Source organism: Pungitius pungitius, chromosome 12, assembly GCF_949316345.1.
Source record: "Pungitius pungitius chromosome 12, fPunPun2.1, whole genome shotgun sequence".
NCBI lineage: Eukaryota > Metazoa > Chordata > Actinopteri > Perciformes > Gasterosteidae > Pungitius > Pungitius pungitius.
Genome location: NC_084911.1, coordinates 4967344 through 4986713, shown reverse-complemented (window position 1 = coordinate 4986713; position 19370 = coordinate 4967344). Strand labels below are relative to the sequence as shown.

The 19370-nt window shown below is 43.4% G+C and overlaps 3 protein-coding genes across 3 annotated transcripts; all 3 read right to left on the bottom strand.

Annotated features, from left to right (window-relative positions):
- Positions 1–155: 155 nt before the first annotated feature.
- Positions 156–4220, bottom strand: cdk21 (cyclin-dependent kinase 21). The gene is made up of 7 exons (XM_037475278.2): positions 3541–4220; positions 2680–2812; positions 2441–2608; positions 2180–2289; positions 2023–2073; positions 1777–1909; positions 156–897 (listed from the first exon to the last, which is right to left on the bottom strand). The coding sequence occupies exons 1-7, from the start codon at positions 3768–3770 to the stop codon at positions 820–822; spliced, it is 903 nt and encodes a 300-aa protein (XP_037331175.1). The 5' UTR covers positions 3771–4220; the 3' UTR covers positions 156–819.
- A 436-nt stretch (positions 4221–4656) lies between these two features.
- Positions 4657–9727, bottom strand: retsat.2 (retinol saturase, tandem duplicate 2). The gene is made up of 11 exons (XM_037476954.2): positions 9515–9727; positions 8714–8896; positions 8333–8574; positions 7482–7683; positions 7193–7390; positions 6959–7078; positions 6637–6775; positions 6308–6417; positions 6040–6209; positions 5346–5505; positions 4657–5235 (listed from the first exon to the last, which is right to left on the bottom strand). The coding sequence occupies exons 1-11, from the start codon at positions 9669–9671 to the stop codon at positions 5087–5089; spliced, it is 1830 nt and encodes a 609-aa protein (XP_037332851.2). The 5' UTR covers positions 9672–9727; the 3' UTR covers positions 4657–5086.
- Positions 9728–11338: 1611 nt separating this feature from the next.
- Positions 11339–19257, bottom strand: LOC119220471 (glycylpeptide N-tetradecanoyltransferase 1). Its single transcript, XM_037476548.2, has 12 exons — positions 19097–19257; positions 17154–17259; positions 16650–16794; positions 16444–16562; positions 15857–15948; positions 15535–15651; positions 14775–14945; positions 14567–14675; positions 14308–14478; positions 14010–14174; positions 13786–13923; positions 11339–12003 (listed from the first exon to the last, which is right to left on the bottom strand). The coding sequence occupies exons 1-12, from the start codon at positions 19198–19200 to the stop codon at positions 11983–11985; spliced, it is 1458 nt and encodes a 485-aa protein (XP_037332445.1). The 5' UTR covers positions 19201–19257; the 3' UTR covers positions 11339–11982.
- Positions 19258–19370: the final 113 nt, after the last annotated feature.

The following is a 19370-nucleotide window of genomic DNA, read 5'->3' as shown; positions in this document are numbered from 1 at the left end:
ACTGCAAACGCTTTAGTTTCAGCATCGACACTGGTTGGTTTCCACAGCAACTGCTCGCACCGCCACCTTCTGTTCGGACTCTACAGTTGCAAGAGACAAAAAGGTCCGCGTTGTTCATCCATCTTCCCAAACTGCTCATCTTCCTCCAGATTGTCTGATAAACCCGAATCTGTCAACTATCGACGCTGTTGCATTCAAATGCAGAGATGGTTTGAAAGACAATTATTTATAAGAAAAGCTTCACGAATGAACAGTGAAAATAACTTGTACAATCTGTCAATATAGGAGTCTATACAGGGAAAATCTATTCCAGAGATTACACCATAAACAAACAACAATGAAAGGACTTCATACACAAACCAAGAACAAAAAACATGTAGGTGAGAAAACATTCATCCAACGTGTCAACTTTAAGGTGCTTATAACATTGTTGTTGTTAGTTGACAGAAATACAGGATCGTTATTTATATTTTTAACACTCAACAATAACAAAGTAAACAACGTTTTATAGAAATACCCAACGCACCATCAAATTAAAATCAAAAAGCATCATACTTTTACTACATTCATATTAAGGCTTGTTAAATCAGAAGTAAATCAAACTCCTTAAAAAAAAAATTTTAAAGTCACTGTTTTAAACCATCCGAGTAGTGCTCTGTAAGTTGGGTATAGTGTTTTTATACACTGATGCTCAAAAATAACCGTATTTTTTATTCGATCCTGCTCACAGCGTCTCATGACGCAAAGTGCATGATGGAGAGACCAGTTCGAACCGCTGACAGTGGCAGAAGGATCCGAGGTCTCTGTCCTTCCTGAGCTTCAGTGCTGCATGAAGAAAGGATGGGCCAGGGCTTTGGCAGCTGAGGGGCGACTGCTCGGTCTGAACGCCAAGCATTGCTGCAGGTAAGGAGAGGTCACACCTTACCAACAACTTGGAGAAAAACACTGTGTGAAGGCTCAGGGGATGCTACCAGGATCAGTTTGGGTTTTATTTTAATCTGATTCATTGCAAAAATGATGTTTATTGTCTACTGCATCAATAATATATATATATATATATGTGTGTGTGTGTGTGTGTGTTATGACACAGCATCTACAAATTGTGAAGCTGTAACCATAACAAATTTGCTATTTTTGGCACCACGGCTCCGGAGATAGCAATGCTGGTCATTCCACACTTGGGTGTAGATGGAAATGTCACAGCAACAGTTGGACTAGATGCTACGAGTTTCCTCATAGGCATTCCTTAACTCCAGCAAAGAAACATTTTTTTATCCAGGAATGATACTTCGAGTAGCTGTAGGCAGGACTCAAACATTTCTGCCGCTATTGATTTATCTGACCCATCAGGGGTCCGGAGTGTTTTACCTCCAACGTCTGGAATCTGGTCAGCAAACGATGCCAAAAAAGTACGATCCACAACTGTTATACGTGGAAAAATAAAGAGAACACCTCCAAGCAAGTCCACTCGAGCAACGCCATGCAGTGGAAATATAAAGGGTGTCAACACTCTTTACAAATTCAATCTCGACCAAAGATTTATTTTACATATCCAATCTGATTATATATATATATATATATTCTTATTTCTTGATGAAATAAACTACAGCCAAAAAAGAGATTTGTCAATTAAGTCACTCAACATTATAATTTTGGACCTTCGTACCGGTGTATTCAATAAAGAAACCTATTCTTTTTTCAAAGCCAGCCTTTTTTCTACCATTGTGTTACTCCGGGTGGGAGATGTGATGAGAACAGAAACACAGATGAGCTCACAGATAGAAGGTCGTTCTCCTCTGGGCCCAGGTTGTGCAGAAGCTTGGTGCAGGACCTGTTTGGCCCCCAGTTCACTGGGTAGGAGATCGGGCTGTCCTTGGGCCAGTCCTCTTCACTGGGAAAACCAATCCCACTGAAGGACACACAGTAGAGCACTGAGCAAAATACAGAGAGAAAGAGAGACAAAAAGACCTGGAGAGAGAGAGAGAGAGAGAGAGAGAGAGAGAGAGAGAGCGGGAAACTCACTCAAAGATTTTTTGCAGCTGCTGTGCCTCTGTGTATCCCTGAAACAGCGGTCTGCGGGAGACAAGCGGTCAACGAGAGAAGCGCCACAAACATCGTGCTGGAAGGTTTCACCTGTAACACGACACTCTGAGAACAATGACCGACACAGACGCCTCACCTCAGGTGGAAGAGCTCAGCAAAGATGCAGCCAGCGCTCCATATGTCCACTGTGGACATGTAGACGGAGTTCAGCAGCACCTCGGGAGCCCTGTACCACAGCGTCACCACCTGAGCACGGAGAGCCAGGTGAGCGACAGGGACACGCGGCCCGTGGTGGCGAAGTGACCGAAGGAGAACGTTCACCTCGGGTCAGGGAACGTTAGTGTGTGTCAGTGTTTTACAGCCTCCCCCTCTCATCTGTATGCGTTGCCTCACTTACGCCTGGAGTGAGTGCGATATTGAAGGTGTAGATGCGAGCCAGTCCAAAGTCGGCAATTTTGACTTCTCCACGGCAGCTGACCAGAACGTTTTCTGGTTTCAGGTCACGGTGCAGCACCATGTTTGTGTGCAGGAAGTCCAATCCCCGCAGCAGCTGCTGCATCACATCCTGGACACACAGACAGCCCGAGGTGGAGTACATGCAGCTATGCAATCATCAGTCAGGCGATGAGTCCACACCTTAATACAGTCCCGGGTCAGTCCACAAGCAGGAACCTTGGCGAGGTAGGTGGACAGGTCCTGGTCAATGTATTCCAGCACCAGAGTGAGGTCCAAGTTCCGGCCCACTGGCACAGCAGAGGCGTCCAACAGTCTGGAGGATTTCATCGATTCAAACAACATGGTTAAAAAAACACAGTATGTGCAGCTCTGGTTCTGTGACAAATTGCTTTTTATCAAATATTTAAACAAACGTTAACATGGAGAAGAGCTAAGTTATACAAATATTTTTTTAAATAAGTATGAAGACACCCAAGTCAGAAATGCATTCCAAAATAGCTCATATATCTGCATCACTCACCCTGCATACATTTACATGTATAAAAACAGTAGCATAGATTATATTTATTTTATTCTAACCTGTTTAATTGTCTGTGTGGGTCACTCAGCCTTTTATAGTTTTTTATTGGACCATTTCAGTTGTCTAATACCTTTATAATTCCAGTAGGAACTGGCATTTCTACATTATTATTTTTTTCCATTTTCAAGTGCAGTTTGTGGCAAGTGTATTATTTTAATGGGACATAATGTTGACAGCATTTTGAGTTACCATGTGCGGTGCTTGGGATTGGATATTTTACATTTTATAAGCGTAGACAGATCAATACCCATACATACCTACTGTATGTATGTTTTAACCTTGCTTGGTGTAGATTTCCTAAAAACTGCCGCATAATAAAAACGATCTAAAATGGGTTCATTGTTAACTTTGTAATACAAGATAAAAGGTTCTCCAGTTGAATCCAACCAAAGAAAACACAAAACTGACATTAAAACATTGATGATTTGACTTAATAAAGTCCACCCGAGACGTGAACTTACTCGACTATGTTGGGATGGTTAAAGTACTTCATTTTACGCAGCAGCGCCACCTCGCGGATCATGAAAGCGGGGATCCCGTTCTCCGACGAGTCCCCGCGGATGTTAAATTTCTTCACCGCCAGGAGGCGCCGTTTCTCCCCCACCTCTCTGGCTTTGTACACTTTGCCGTAGGAGCCCTCTCCGACTTCGGCCAGCAGCTCGTAGCACAAAGGCTTACCGCAGAACTCCATGATTTCTCCAGATTGGGGATCGATGAACCTTTCCGGGCGACCGTCTGCTTCGGAGTGACACGAATTAAACGAGCCGCATGTGCCGGCGTCTGATCCTCGGTTCAAGGGAAAGACCAAGCTAGCCAACGAGGTCGGCTGTGCGTAAAGTGACGTTTTTGCGGGTTTTAGCTAGGAGGGAAAAGTCCCGTCACCGACCGCAAAAAACCACCTCCCAAGAGCAATGTGGCGACGCGACGGTAAATAGTTTTATAGGAGTTAACAGCGGTGGCGGCTTCGGTATGTGGCGTTTGGACCGTACCTCGCACCGCTGAGCGCCCTTTAGCCTCCTCGCCGTCGTAGCATCGCTGCAGCCAGGGTCCGACAATTAAACTAAATCACACCCCTTTTATCCGCCAACTAATCAGAAGGCTCCATATGTGCCGGTTTGGTGAGCTGCACTTCTCTTACACGTGCTCCCATTGTCACTGCAACAAAACAAAAAAATGATTATATATATATATATATATATATATATATATATATATATATATATATAATTTGGTGCGTTCAGGTGCAGGACTGTAGCCAGCGAGCATAAACAACATACTATATATAAACAAACAAGTGGCGTTTCTAGACATTTACCAAATAAAACAAGTTTTAAATTCAACGATATAATGACCGAGCTTTGGAGTTAACGTGCCACAGTAAGTCCGTTTGAACATTTTAGTTTACGTCTTTGTAATTACCAAACCGAGCGAGATGCAAAGATGCGACTTCAAAGTGGATCAACACAAGTAAGATGAAGCAAAATTCCATTCATTGAAGTTGGAAAATTAAACATGTTGATTAAATGTTGTGAAACACGCACACGAGGAACGCCAATGACCAAACTGCAACCAATTCATTGCATGTACCCTTTAATATTTTTAAAAAGAAAGGAGTAAAACATGACACAACTCAAATCCCAATTAAGAAGGCAGTTCACCATAAAATGACACAACAAACTGCAGAGGCCTTTCTATGTTGTTTTAAAAAAATATCATGAGCATTGACAGTTACGATCATTAGCTGCATGTCAGTGTAGGTTGTCTGTTGTGTAAACATTAATTAATGTGGATGTGCGTATTCTAAAGTACAGGCACACCCCAGTCGGTGTGGAAAACTCATTTAAATTGTATTCTAGCCAGTACAATACACAAAACCAGTCATTTTGTGAGCATTAATCCGAGGCGGTGTGGCGCTGCGAGCCACACAAAGGCGGTTTGGCGAGAGAGACGCAAGTGCTAAATTAAACCAGGCCTCCAACAGTCACTCCGCTGGATGCTGTCAGGCAGTTACTCCCCTTTCAATTTGGGATTCATGAATCGGATTTTCTTTGCCAAGGCGATGGCATCCAGATGGAGGTTGCGGTTGAGGATGACCGAGCCGCAGGAGAGCGCCCCGGCGAGAGCGCCGGCAAAGCCACACAGGAACACGTCCTGACCTGCAGCACAAAAAAAAAAAAAAAAACACACAGAAAGCACTGCAATGCAGTCCTGAGAGTAAACTGCAGGCGGCGCTGTGGGTGACACTACGCTGCTCGGAGGCTCCAACCTGTCAGATAGAGGTTCTTCAGCGGAGTCTGAGGTCTCACTGTGGCGCTGAGCTCGGGGGTGAATCGGCCGATGCCATGATCCGCTCCGTAGATTTCACCTTTGGGGGCTCCGATGTAGTGCGTGTTTGTGATGGGGGTGCCGGCGTCGATGAACTCGACCTACACAAGAAAGGCAATGTGATGAATCTACGTATGGATTAGGTCAAGAAAGATAGCCTGGTTTCACAGTTCTGTTCGACTGGCCACATTTGCTCTGGTTTGGTTAAGAAACAATAATGAGTACTAAGAAACACCAAATATGACAATTGAAAACAAAATGCGATAATTATGATGATTAACTTAAAAGGAAATCATCACAGAAATCACACAATCCTTTAGTGAGACAAGCGTCTTCTAAAATACTTCCACCACCAGACGAACAGCAAAGTTTTTCTCATCATTGATCTAAACTCAAAGCAATCCATCATATTCCAGTTTAAAATGTTTATGCAGAAGGCAGTTGCAGCATTAAAAAAAAAGTGTTGTAAGTGGTTGCTTTTTACACTACATAAAAGGAGTGCCAACCAGGCCTAACCAAAAATAAATATTTCAAAAAATATCTATATATATATATATATTATATATGAATGAAATATATCTCCAGAACATATACAGTACACAAAGCTAATGAGCAGTGAGGGGGACACGTGTCACCTTGTCTCTGGTTATCTTGGGGAAGACATCCAGAACCACCTCCAGAATGGAGTCGATGAATGCCTGTTTCAGCTCTTTGTATTCAGGCGACCTGTTGGACACCTTGTCGTCCTTCCACTCCTCAAACCACTCGTAGTTGGCAAAACTGACCAGGCTGATGGTAGACTTCCCTGAGGGGAGAATTTTGAAAAGAGAGAGAATTATGAATTATCTTGACACCCCCCCCCCCACCCCCCCCTGGGAAAACGGCCCAGAACAGTTCCTGCACCTGGAGATCTCTCCTCCCAGGTTGGATCTTTAGCAGATGGAGATGCAACGAACAGGAGAGGTACTTTATGAGCGGACTCTTCCCTCTTTCCTTTCGAATACTTCTCCACCCTTTAAAACAAAAACAGCCGATTTGGTGAATTCACGCAGCAGAAACAATCCTAGACAAGGAGTTCCTTACTTCCAAGATTTTAGCATTTTGAGATTTACAGGTTGAGTGGCCAGAACATCCTCAAATAAGAAAACACTGACCGAGCAGACTAAAAAAAGATTCTTTATAGGAAAGTGAATTTGCGACGAGCAACAGACACGAGACGCAAAACAACGTACAGTTCGTCAAAGTTGTTCTCGGCAAAGATCCAGTAGTTGTCGGCTTTGAGGCCGAGCTCCTCCTTGGTTCCATTCAGACCGACAAACACACTGAGGCCGCCTTCGCCGTTCTTCATCATGCTTGTCTGCTTCTGGATAGCTGTGTCGAGTGTCACAGCAAACGGGACAAACAATCTCACAGGTTGAAATGATTTGAAGGCTTCACCAGGTGAGTCATTGCATAAAAAAAATAAATGATAAAAAAAAAAAATTCTAGACCAAAGAGTTGACGAAGTGGTAATAAAAACAACAAAATGGTTGCAGCACTTGTTGCAGTCCGTACCCGGCATGGCCTGGAGCTCTTTGGGCAGCAGCTTCTGGTATGTGTTGAAGATGCCGGCATTGGAGATGACCACCGGGGCGTGTATGTGGATCTCCTCCTGGCCTTTCATGACGCTCACACCTGACAACCATGACAAAAAAAAAAAAAAAAAACAGAAATGGAAAAACCCAAAACATCTCCTGACACTCTGCATGATGTGACCGTGTCCAGAAGAACCGCGGAAATGAGACCCACCGGTAGCTTCCTTGGAGTCATTGAAGAGGATGCGGTTGACCGGCGCTCGGACTAGAACAGCACCCCCGGCCTTCTCAATGATGGGGATCATGTGGTAGGCAATCTCGGAGGCTCCACCTTTCGGGTACCACGCGCCATTGAGGTAGTGGGAGACCAGCAAGCCGTGCATGGCGAAACTTGCGTCTTTGGGGACGTTACCTGCAGGGCAGACGGCGGAGTCGCAAAACCATGAGCGGGGTTCTGCGGAAACGGTTGGATCGGAGCCAACAGGTGCGAGGGCTCGGCTTACCGTAGGTGCCAAAGATGTAGCTGAAAACCGCCCTGAGGTCCTTGTTGTCAGTCAGTCCGTTAACCACTTCCGTCAGGCTGCGAGGTGCCATTTTGAAGAAGAAGGACAGACGTTGGGCCAGACCTGTGTAGACCAGGAACTTGGCCAAGGGGACGGGGCAGGTCTTCAGCATCGCCAGGAGCCAAATGCCCCGGTTGACTTTCTGCAGAGCGAACACTTCGGGGTTAGGTGTTCGGTGCACTTATACACGGGACATGGAGCAGCCAGGGTTCAAACCACCAGCTTGGTTTGTGTGTGACACACCCTCTCAGATCCATGCGCAGAGTCCCAAGGCCAACAAGTGTGATACTGTACAGTTACATTTCAAACCTATCAAAGAGTTCATTCTTGACACTGGATTATGACTCCAGCTCTTTCGTACAATTGGATCAACTTTTTGCAGTGTGATTTCAACCCTGCACATTTCATGCCAAACCTGTAGCAAATCCGGTCATGCTGGCAGACGGACAGACAAACTAACACAACTCCAGTGGGGAGACATGACAAATGCACAAAATAGATCCTCAAGAGAGTTACATTCCTTCATCTATGTGTGAAAGACGCTGTAGCAACTCTGGTTTAGTTTGAATTATGCAACATCTCATTTAAGAGGAGGTCTTGCCGACCTTTGCTTCACCAACCTTTGAGCTCTCGATGAATATCAGTGACAACACTTAATAAAAACCTGGATAATCGTGCTAAAGTTTAGAAACGCACAGTTCGAGGAATAAGCCGAGGATGCAAACGTGTAGGCAAATGGGCGACAACACACGGTCCACGGTGATATTTCGTCACTTTCACAAAGATCCCACCTTGGCCAGCCTCACGTACTCGTCGATGGCCTTCTCCTCTCCAGGGAAGCACTTCTTCAGCTCCTCCTGGAAGCGGGTCCTGCCGCTGTAGATGGGATATTTGCGGCGGTTTTCTGGGGGTCCCAGCACGACGTGGTCGAAGGGATTCTCCAGTGGCTCCCACTGCAGCTGTCCATTGGTCATGCTGTCCAGCATGCAGCGGAACGGCTTATGTTCCAGCAGCTCACCGATGTAGTGGATCCCTGAGGGAGGAAAGCACGGAAACGCAGGCAAGGCAGGGCCTGTGTTAATTTGTTTTGCCTTGAAATATCTGGCAGGGGGTCCGACAACAAACAGAAATGAAGCCGTCACAGCGATTTCTTAATTTTAGGTTCTTCTCACCGACATCAAACTCAAAGCCCTTCTCGGTGAACGTGTGGCAGCATCCTCCGGCCCGATCATGCTGCTCCAGAACCAGGACTTTCTTTCCGACTTTGGCTAGCAGCACGCCAAGGCCAAGGCCACCAATCCCGCTGCCGATGATGATGGCGTCCAGGTCGTCAGGTACTCTACTGGCCAGAAAACCTGCCGAAAAGGCAACACCATTGTCATAAAATGGAATGGCTGCGGCACAATTGGCACAGTAATAGGACACATGTCACAGTGGACACCGTCTCCGCCATTCCGCCCGAATCCTCAATCATTCAGGACATGTGTCACTTTGCAATATTGGCTTTTATTGAGATTCTATGAGCCCAATAGTTTGCAGTTTTAAATCCATGAAGAAGTGTGTGCAATGAGTGGGGGCAGCCTCGAATTTTTATCTTTTCATAATTTTCATTAGTCATTCACATTTCCAACAGTCCAAAGGTTTGGAGTAGCTTGTTTTAAACAGTGTCAGGGAATAAGCATTGCTACTTTGAATCCAAAAATAAAACTTATGAAAACAATTTGTTTCAAAAAGACACGATTTCAAAAATTTGTATTATTTGCTTCAGGTTAATATCACAGCAAAGTTCTTGATCCACACCAAGCATGTTGCAAGTCAAGTACACCCTCATTCCTCCAGAGAGTCCTACAGCATTGACTATTTAAACTCTTTAGAAATTCACTTTTTATATTATTATTGTATCACTGCAGTTTTTATAAACTAAAAACTTTACTAATGTACCGTGTTGACTTGACAATGACCGGGAAACTCACCTTGCTTCAGCACTTTATTTTTCTGCTTCCTGTCGTGAACCATCTTTTTCAGCGGTTCACGTGTGTCCTTCTCAAAGGGATTCGGTCCGCTGCTGAAGACATATTTTAAAATAAATATGACCAAAGCGAAAGAAATGATCCCGACAACGACCAACATTTTGCCTGCTTGTCCAACGCTCAGTGAGCAGTTCCGCGTTTCCCCAGAGTAACCACATAACCGACAAGCGTTACGGGCCAATTAAAACCTTCTATTATGGCACGTTGGGTGGTTTTGACCAATCAACGTGAAGCTCGGTGCAATAGCGACGCCTCGTTTGACAGGACAGGATAAAGAGACCACGCCCCCTGTGTTGCATAATTTCAAATAAGGGAGTCTGCCTAACCTTGGTGACGCCTATAAAGTATAGAAATAAACGAGAATGTTTAAAGTAATACAACACTAAAACTAGCAAACGAATAGCTATTATCTGAGGCCGTTTGAATCACCCCTAATGAAATACAAAGATTAAACCACAATGTGCCATTTTCTCCCTCATGTACATTTGTGGAGTTTGATTTTATTTTTTTAAATACCAATTTTGCACTATTGTCAAAGGAGAATTCTACTGAATTTACAGGATATCACCAATAGTTGAGTTAGATATTGTTTCAAACCATCCTTTTGATGAAGAGTCTCCCACGTGGCACATCTGTTAAACACCTCAAATCAATAGTCTGCACATTGTCAACAAAACAGTGTTAAAAATAACTGTTGCACCTGCGAAACATTTATGCTCGTAATGCTGTCTTGGCCTTGGTTACAGTGGTTAGAATAATTACATCCACGTACTTGCTGTTAGGCAGCTAGAACACCATCCAGTGAGGAATACCCCAAGATGTTTTAAACCAAACAAAAAAAACAGAAAGGGGTCTTTGAGTTTGCTTTACTAGAAGATATGAACTTTGACAAAAATCCTCCCTGCAACTTCTAGAATTTATTTTTTTGCACCAAAAAAAAAAAAAAGAAATGAAGAAGAAACAGATCACCTTACACTGTCACATTTGTTTTCCTGCTGCAAAACACCATGAGACCCTTTATTTCTTTACAACAGTTTGAAAATTTGAACCAGCATTTTACATAAGTACCGCCTTAAGTGGGACATGTCCCCAGTAATCAACACTGACTGCACGGTGTCCTGGAAGTCCAGATGGCTTTTCACCAGCCCAAACATGCCCTCCTGACCTTGAAATCACCTGCATGATTGCTGTAGAGCTCCAAATGCTGCAATGGTTGAACATCATTTTGTTTAACTTTCTAAAGAAACTAAACTGTTTACAATTCCCTAAAAGCTAGAAAATAAACCCAGTCCGTGCTTTATGCAGTCAGTCTTTAAAGTTTTCCCACGAGTGTGTGTTTAGATTATATTATTCTTTAAAAACTATTTAAGACTTTGTAATTTCCTCAAGCAAATTAGGTCAAAGTCTTAAAAATCACCCTCTAACACCTCCCATTTTGACCAAAGCTCGTGTTGACTTTTCAGGAACATTTGACACAACCTGAGAGCACATGCGGCTGGACATTGAACGGAGGCAATTCAAATGAAGAAGTCTCATTGCCAATCGGACTCCTGCCATAAGTTGCATAAAGTCCATCAGGATGCATTCAACCTGTGTGGGAGTCCGACCTCGTCCAAGCCGCCAACTGAGCTGGTTCATTGATAGTCTGTTTAAGGGCATCTTCTGTTAGTGCAGTACACTGAGGTCATGGAAGTTAATACGGATGAGAAAACCTCCAGAAAGGCATAAACATATTTTACATAATGATACAGGGTTTTGATGAGCGAGAAAAAAAAAAATGAAATGGAAAAAAAAAAAAAACAAGAAAGATTTTAACAGAAGCCCTTATCTGGTGTCCACTTTGGGTATTTATTACCTCACACATTGAACCGCTTTCTCTTCGAAATCGTTTTCCATCATTTAGCTTCCCCCCCCCCCCCGTATCTAAAACCTAAGAATGACGGATTTAATTCAAATGCAAAAAGCAATTTCCACGTTTAGGAATCAAAACAGAACTGTGGGTTCTGGTCTGTGTGTCTTAGGGAAATAACCAGAAGTAATGTTTGATATTATTTACATGTAATTTACGTTTCGTAGGTATGCCAACAGTAAATGTTCGATATACAGGAATCTGTGCTGTTCTTGTGTGATTGGTACAATTAAGACAGCGCTCAGATGAAGTACCATTGATTGGGATGGTAACAACGGCTTAAGGTCCATGTGATCGAGGGAGGCGGGGAGAGCCTCGCTGCTCTTCCTCCTCCCTGCCTGGCAGCGGTAGTGCAGGTCAAAGTTCAAAAGATCAAAAAGTAAAAATGGGCGGTGTTTTTTTTTTTTTTTTAAACAGGAAGTCAGTCCATCAGGCAGGTGGTCAGTGCGAAGGGCCCATCTCCTGGCCTGTTGGTGACACTTGTTTATGGCGTAAAGGGACGTCACTGCAGAACCAACCCAACCTGAGAGAAATAATAGGGAAAGCAGTCACAAAAATGGTAACCTTAAGGTCATAAAATATATTTGTAGGGTTCACAAAGTTAAGAATGAAGATATTTTAAGACCGTTTTAAAGCCATAAAGAAGGTAAAATAATGCTTCATGGTGAAACCAGCCTAAGGGTGGAAGTTCAATTGATAACAATTGGGAAGATAGCAGAGGTGGGAACAAGTCACTGTTATGCAAGTCACAAGCAAGTCTCAAGTCATTGCCCTCGAGTCCCGAGTCAAGTCGAATCAAAGACGAAGCAAGTCCCAAGTCGAGTCACAAGTCAAAGCCAACAAGTCCCAAGTCGAGTCACAAGTCAAAGCCAACAAGTCTCAAGTCGAGTCACAAGTCGTAACATTTTATTTTCGAGTCATTTCGAGTCCTTTTATTATAGTGGGGACGGGGAACCCTGGGTGATGGTGCGCTGCCTCACAGACCTAGACTACGAAGGGAAGGGTAATGGTGGATCGACTGTGACTGTTATAGTACTGTAACGCTCACCCCAGTGCTGCAGCGTAAATAAGGAGGCGATGACTGGCTTGCAACTCCGCTGCATTTATTTATATAAAACAACTCAACTTCGGTCACTGTTGGCCGTCACCACGCCGAACGAACACTTCCGCATTCACGGCCCCCCAAAACTCGGGTTGTCTCGCGTAACTACAGCTGGTAACAGTGCATAACGTGAACACATGCAACATCTGCATAACTGATTAACTAATAACTTTAACTCAGCTCATTACACTACTTTAAAACGGACGTTGACATAATGTTGGCGAGGATTTCCATCGGAGTCTGAATCCGGGTTCAAAAATCCCGATTTTTGTAAGCATGAACGAGCTGTCTCATTGATACGGTCAAATGGACTGCAGTGGTTGGATGTCGTGCAGGCAGCGCACGCTCTCTGCATACAGGTGGCGCACATTTTTTTGACAGATGCAGATGAACAGAGCGGCGCGGTGGTGTGAAAATGTTTTCCCCCAGTTTTCATGGGAAGTAGCAAGTCTTCTCGAGTCAAAAGGCTCGAGTCCAAGTCAAGTCACGAGTCATCGGTGTTCAAGTCCAAGTCGAGTTGCAAGTCTTTGTACGTTTTGTCGAGTCGAGTCTCAAGTCATCAAATTCATGACTCGAGTCTGACTCGAGTCCAAGTCACATGACTCGAGTCCACACCTCTGGAAGATAGGATATAGAAGTATATGTCATTATGTATCAGCAATCTGGATAAAGCGCAGAAAAAGAATGGAAGACATAACAAATGGAATAAGATTCACAAAGTCAATTTGACACTTCTGCATTATGATACATTGAGCGCTCTGTGAAGACTGACTGAAATGCCACAAACAGGATTTAACTGCACACACACACACACATTTCACTGTCACAAAGGCACACTGTGTGTTTGTGTAAAATCCTGATAATGTAGAGTTAAAATGTAAATGGAACATGCCACTTCTCTTGTTGTCTATGGTCTCACTGTCTTACTGTCCAACATAAGGCAACAACCACCATGTCAAACTCATTGTATGTCTATGATATTTTGGCAATAAATGTTGCTAATAAGTTTCAACATTTTATTACTAAAATTACCGCTTTACCACCTCCAGCAAGCAAGAGATAGAATTTGAGACTTTTCAAAAATAAAATATATATAGATTTTAATCATCTTACGATGTTATTTGAGGAAACTAATTAAAAAAGGTATTCAAATATTTTAAGCTCTGCAGATACCCCAAGGTTGATACTGCCACTTAGAAGTACCTTTTCTGAGCCCATGCTGGGACACTTCCAATTGTACAGATAATACTGTAGATTTCCATCACCGATGCCGAACTTAAGCTTCTCCAGGAAAGTCTTGTTTTCCATTAGATCCAGTGCATTGAAGACGTCAAACCCTTTCTGGATAAAGAGAAGAAAAAAAAATCATAAGTTTCCAGAGCTTTAACTTTTCAGAAAACACACACATGGATTGAAGAGCAACACACCGATTTGGCCAGAATGAGGGCGTCAGACATCAGGTCGAGAAAGGGCGTGGTGGTGTGCACGTTGTAGAAGGAGTAAGCTGCTTTCAAACTGCGGTGCACAGGGTGGTTCATTATGGTGGAGGGCAGAGTGTAAAAGCTCAGGAAGTCTGTGACCTTGCCATCGTTCTGAGAGAACACAGAAAACACAGAAAACAAAAAAAGGTTTTTTTTATGAAGCGTTCTCAGTTTAAAACAGACCCCAGGGATGCTTCATTTGACCACATCATTTAAAGAAAATCTCAACAATTTGTTTCTTTACCTCCACCAGGTAAGTGTCGATAATATTCTCCCGGGGTAGCAGCCAGTGTTCTACCTCCTCCTGGTTCATGGCGGGCACCAGGTTGAACTGGCTCAGGTACTCCCGTAGGAGGCGATGCACCACTGGGACATCCTTCTTGGTCATCGTCCGTAGACCAGAAGTTTTAGGAGTCTGAAGGAGAAAAAGCAAGCAGATGGATAAAGGCTCGGCGGGCTTGGGGGTCCATCTGTGTTTGTCGGATACGTGCGTTTTCACTAACGTCGGGCAGACGGTACAACTTCATGGTGCGCTGCATCGTCATGTTCCTGCTCAGGTGGGAGAACTTCACCTCGATAAGTTTGCGTGGGTTCAAAGAGCGATGCCAGTACCTGTCCAAAGAAGAAGAAGAAGAAATTGGATTTGTGAATACTGAATGGCTCAATAAAAAGGAGAGGGGATTGTGTGGAGAGCGACTCTGTCCCACCCACCTGCATGTGCCCACAGGTTTGGGCAGTACCACTCCAGCAGTGTACACTGCCTGAAAGATGCCCTGCAGGTTGACCCGTCTGGTGATTTCTCTTATCAGAACCGGAGCAACGCGTTTGGAGCGAAGCTTCTTGTGGACGCAGAGGAAGTTTATCTCTACCATTTTCTTTTCTCTAAATGTCATTCAAAAAAAGAAATAAGTAATGAAGTAAGTTAGAAACTTTAAGAAAAATAAAACAGGAAGGACTAAAAATGAATAAAACCAAAATGGCATTTGGATTAGTTTGTATTTCAACAAAAATTAAATACATCACGTGCAGCATTTTTAGATTTTAACCGTCAAATAGAAAAGTAATAAATAGTTTAAGACTGTGCTCTTTATTTAATTCTGCATGAGGTATTTGTGCACTGATCCACTTCATTAAAGATACATTTTATTTGCTCTGGCATAGATTTAAATGCAGTCAACAAAAGTCTAATAAGTAATGTCATCATTAAAGGCGTTAAATACATGACAGGGAAAGATTATTAGCAACACCGACTGACCTTGATACTGAAAAAAGGATTTTAAAAAAAAGTAGAACAAACGTAACAAACATACAAAGGAAACGTAAAAGTCATGCTGACCAGTTGCACTGAACTGTATAGAGTGTAATGTGGAATCCAGTGGGACAATAAAGCAGAACAGTGGATTTCCCACAGCATGTGATCTACTTGAACAAATCCATTATTCTTTGACACTGCATGTCTGTGGTCACTTACATGTCGTAGATGCAGATGGAAGCAGGAATGGCACTGATGAAGCCTACAAGCTTCTGGTTGGAGTTCACTCTCACCCCACAATGCCACTGGGGCAACCAGCCAGGGGGCCGCAGGGCCCTGAGAAAAAGAGATGAGTCGGTCATTAAAAGCAAAAGACTATTGCATTGCCATCATCTGTGTTAATATTTGATAACACTTCTATCCATGTGCTTTATACAAAGAACGTATTTGATGTCTAGATATAAAATTAGTGGTTAGTATTTCAATGAAATATTCCATGTCGGGCGTAGATTGGAAGAATATCAGTTGCGAAAAGAAATACCAGAGGAGGAACTCCGGAGAGTAGTCAAATCGGAACATGTTGTCATCATCTTCAACATAATTCTCGTTGAGAAGGGTGTAAAGCTCCTTCAGCTGGTTTTACAGAGAAAGACAAAATTAGAGACAGTGATTTTCTTCATCCCTTTGTGCACATGTGCTTCTTGACTTCATAAAGCCAACACTCTGCCAAAATCACCTGTTCTGCATGACCCGTGAGAATCCATTTTCCTAACAATACACATTAAAAATCATACACACACTGTGTATTCAGCACATACAAAGTGCACTGGCAGATACCGGTAGAAGAACATTTTGGTAATGACAATCTGGCTGAAAACTGAGGGGGAAAAAAAAGAGGCAAAAAAGTGTTTTTTCACGTGCTACACCTTTGTTTGCAGTTGTAGTTTTTCCCGTAAAGCCAGTTTGTAGATATCAGCAATAAAACATTATTACAGCAATCCTTCATCTGCAATCACACGACTAAAGAGTTGACAGCAATGAATGAAGGATAAGTTCACATTGGCACACAAATAAAAATTCCCTCTTCATTTTAAGTGTGTTTGTGAGAGTGTTAATAGACCCTCTTACCACACCAGCGTTCCCCAAGTCGAGGGTGTCCCAGCTGAAGCCCTGCGGGAGGCTGTAGGGCTCCTCCCGAATGTGGTCTTTGTCAGGTTCAATAGAGCCGTGTGATGTCACCGTCTCTCCTGAAGGGAAACAAAACAGGTTCGGAAATAAGCACAGAAACGCACAACAAATTCAAATTGACTCGTCTCAGAAGACAAACGTCATACCTAGCTTGGGCACCGGCTGTGTGTCCCAGAACTGGTAACTCCTCCGAGTGGCCTCCTCCATGGTCTTGGCAGGGCCCTGGCCTACAGAGAACAGTTCAATGGCCTTTTGGATCTCCTGTAGCTTATCAGCTGGCAATGAATTCACCTGTTTGCAAAACACACACAGAAATCAGCAGGGTTAAAAAGGGTCAATCCACTAAAAAAAATTAATATTTTTATAACATGTTGGTGTGGGGCCAAGGTAAGAAGTTTAATGGTGTGGATGCAAGCATACGGTGTCTAATAAGCAGAGCAGTGAGCACAGAGCCCTTTTGTTTCTACATGCCACATTCCACAACAGGCATTGAATCGTGTTTTCTGAGTGAGTTAATCATCCTTGAGCCACAGCAGTGAAACCAACTCCAAATGTTGCCATCACTAAAAAAATTTTGTTTCCCATTTGGATATAAGGCAATCTGACCCTTTGATGTGGATTGTTACTTCATAAAATTAAGGATTTAATGCCTTGGCAAGGGGATCCTGAGCAGCTTCTGGAGCACCAGATTTCTTCTTCTTTTTTTGCTTCTTTTTCTTCTTCTTGGCACCAGTGTCGTCACCCAGACCCCTGTCACTGGACAGAAATAGAAAGGCACGCAAATGAGTTTACTATCCCAGAGGAAAGCCATGCCCTGGACATAGAATAGGCTTGAATTGTAAACACTTTTGGATGAAATACTGTACAGAGGTTTCACTACCAAACATCCAAATGAGAAGTTAATAACAAAGTAATAACATTGATGGATTGTTTCAGCGCCATATAAATAGACCTACAAAGTAAAAGTTATTAGCAACATTATATTTCAATTTCAATACAACAAAACTGGTCCATTGGCTAGAACAAAAACTGACATTATGTTTCAAGAAACAGGCAGAACTATGTGTCCTGCCTGTTTCTTGAAACATAACGTAGGGTATTAGACATCTGGACAGTTTATCTCTCAATCACCTGAAACAGCTTTTTGAGCCGATTAAAATGACTGAAATGGATACAGGTAAGAAAGACAACCCATTTGTAATAATCCCCCATTTCCATGATCATTTCAAACCAGAGGAGACACTCAAACCCCCACCCAGCTATCCCCTCCTCTAGCCTGAGAGACTACATACTTACAGAGGATAATCTCATTAGTGTCCACGAGAGGGGAGAGGCCAGGCACTGGCCTGTATTTGTAAGACCAGCACAGATGGTGAATCACATGACCTCTGGAAGAGGACTGGATAGTACATGCCTTGTGTTTGTGTGTATATATATGCATGCATGTAGGTACAAGAGGTCAGTGAGTCACTGGGACACTGGACAACAAAACATTCAATAGTTTTTGTTCCACAGGCTTCCATTTCAACAGAGCAGACCAGCTAGAGCCGGCCTTTGTGTTTGTGTGCGTTGTGTGCAGAGGCATCGTATGGGTTGTTCGAAAAGAGCAACACAACTGATTAAAATAGGGTCATTATGTTTCACCTATTAGGTGTCAGTTTGTGAAATTTCAGCTTTGTTTCCTAATGAAATACTGAACGCCTTTACCTCCAAGAGCCCCCAAATCCTTCAATTAAAAAGGACTGCTCACCAAGAGTGTGATCAGTCAAACGTAACGTTTTGCATAACTCACAAGTAACGTGAGCAGGACACGCCTTAATATTTGCAAGCTAATGCACCTTTCGTGTGTGTATGTGTGTGTTCAGTTAACAGTAAAAGACATTAAAGCCGAGAAATAGGATTCAATGCAAGCCTGTTTCCGTGGGGAAACTGACATTAGGCTGATTTAGAACGTTTCATATTTTAAATGCCGACTCTCCAGAAAGCAAAGCCACCCCGGGCAGACGATTTGATCCCGTTGCATGTGCAACAACGAGCAGGTTTTGACGTTTTCCCGTTTGATTCGGCAACTGTCTGCCCTCAGATTCACTTAAAGACAATAGGGATTTGACAGCTATGCTAGCATGCATGCATGCTAAGTTGCTAAATGTCAACTGGGCTTGCCATGAAATGCATCAGTTACAAGAAGCTAACCATTCAGAAATGCAAATAATAAATGTTGTATTCGAATTTAAACAACTTGAATTTTAATAAAGCTGTACAAGTGGTAGTATATTATTAAAGAAATAGCTTTCAAGCGCAACATTACTTTGGGTGTGCTACCCCCATACTCCGCCTTGCTATCAGAGCAGTAAGAAAGCACCAGAGCCCGCCCACAAGAGGACATGAGGCACTATTAGCCAATCACATCAAAGAAACGGTTAGGCAAAGGGTATTTCTAGCCAATAGGCTTGAGGCAAGTGGACGGGCCAACCTTCATCGATGGCTGTCTATTCCGAAAGCGCTCCGACGCTTTAGTTTGATCCCGCTTTGATAACGCGTGCAACGACGTGACATATTTCATACCACACTGCTGCGAAGCCTGCCTTCTTACCCGTCGTCGGAGTGGTGCTCTTCATTTTCACAGTCGCTGCAGTGTCCGTGGTCCTCTACATCTTCTTTCTCCGGCATCGGTGCTGTCTCATTCTCATCCGCCATCTTCAACCAGGAAGTGAGGCGCCACCGCGTGCCCTCGACGACTTTAAAGCTGCCCTGATCCCATTGGTTTAGAGCGACGATGGCTTCGACTACGCTTCTGTCCTCTAATGGCTGTTTATTCTAGGAAGCTATAGCAACTATGATTGACAAACTAAGACACCCTTATTGTA

What these genes read in the sequence shown, in the direction of transcription:
- retsat.2 (XM_037476954.2), bottom strand. Translation starts at nt 9,671, where the DNA reads ATGTTGGTCGTTGTCGGGATCATTTCTTTCGCTTTGGTCATATTTATT. An exon ending in CTACATCTTTGGCACCTACG is followed by an intron (nt 7,391 to 7,481) that starts GTAAGCCGAGCC and finishes TCTGCCCTGCAG; the next exon opens with GTAACGTCCCCAAAGACGCA. An exon ending in CTGGGAGGAGAGATCTCCAG is followed by an intron (nt 6,210 to 6,307) that starts GTGCAGGAACTG and finishes TTCTCCCCTCAG; the next exon opens with GGAAGTCTACCATCAGCCTG.
- cdk21 (XM_037475278.2), bottom strand. Translation starts at nt 3,770, where the DNA reads ATGGAGTTCTGCGGTAAGCCTTTGTGCTACGAGCTGCTGGCCGAAGTC. An exon ending in TGACCCGGGACTGTATTAAG is followed by an intron (nt 2,609 to 2,679) that starts GTGTGGACTCAT and finishes CTGTGTGTCCAG; the next exon opens with GATGTGATGCAGCAGCTGCT. An exon ending in ATATCGCACTCACTCCAGGC is followed by an intron (nt 2,290 to 2,440) that starts GTAAGTGAGGCA and finishes CTCCGTGCTCAG; the next exon opens with GTGGTGACGCTGTGGTACAG.
- LOC119220471 (XM_037476548.2), bottom strand. Translation starts at nt 19,200, where the DNA reads ATGGCGGATGAGAATGAGACAGCACCGATGCCGGAGAAAGAAGATGTA. An exon ending in ACAGCCGGTGCCCAAGCTAG is followed by an intron (nt 16,563 to 16,649) that starts GTATGACGTTTG and finishes GTTTCCCTTCAG; the next exon opens with GAGAGACGGTGACATCACAC. An exon ending in AAACCTGTGGGCACATGCAG is followed by an intron (nt 14,676 to 14,774) that starts GTGGGTGGGACA and finishes TTCTTTGGACAG; the next exon opens with GTACTGGCATCGCTCTTTGA.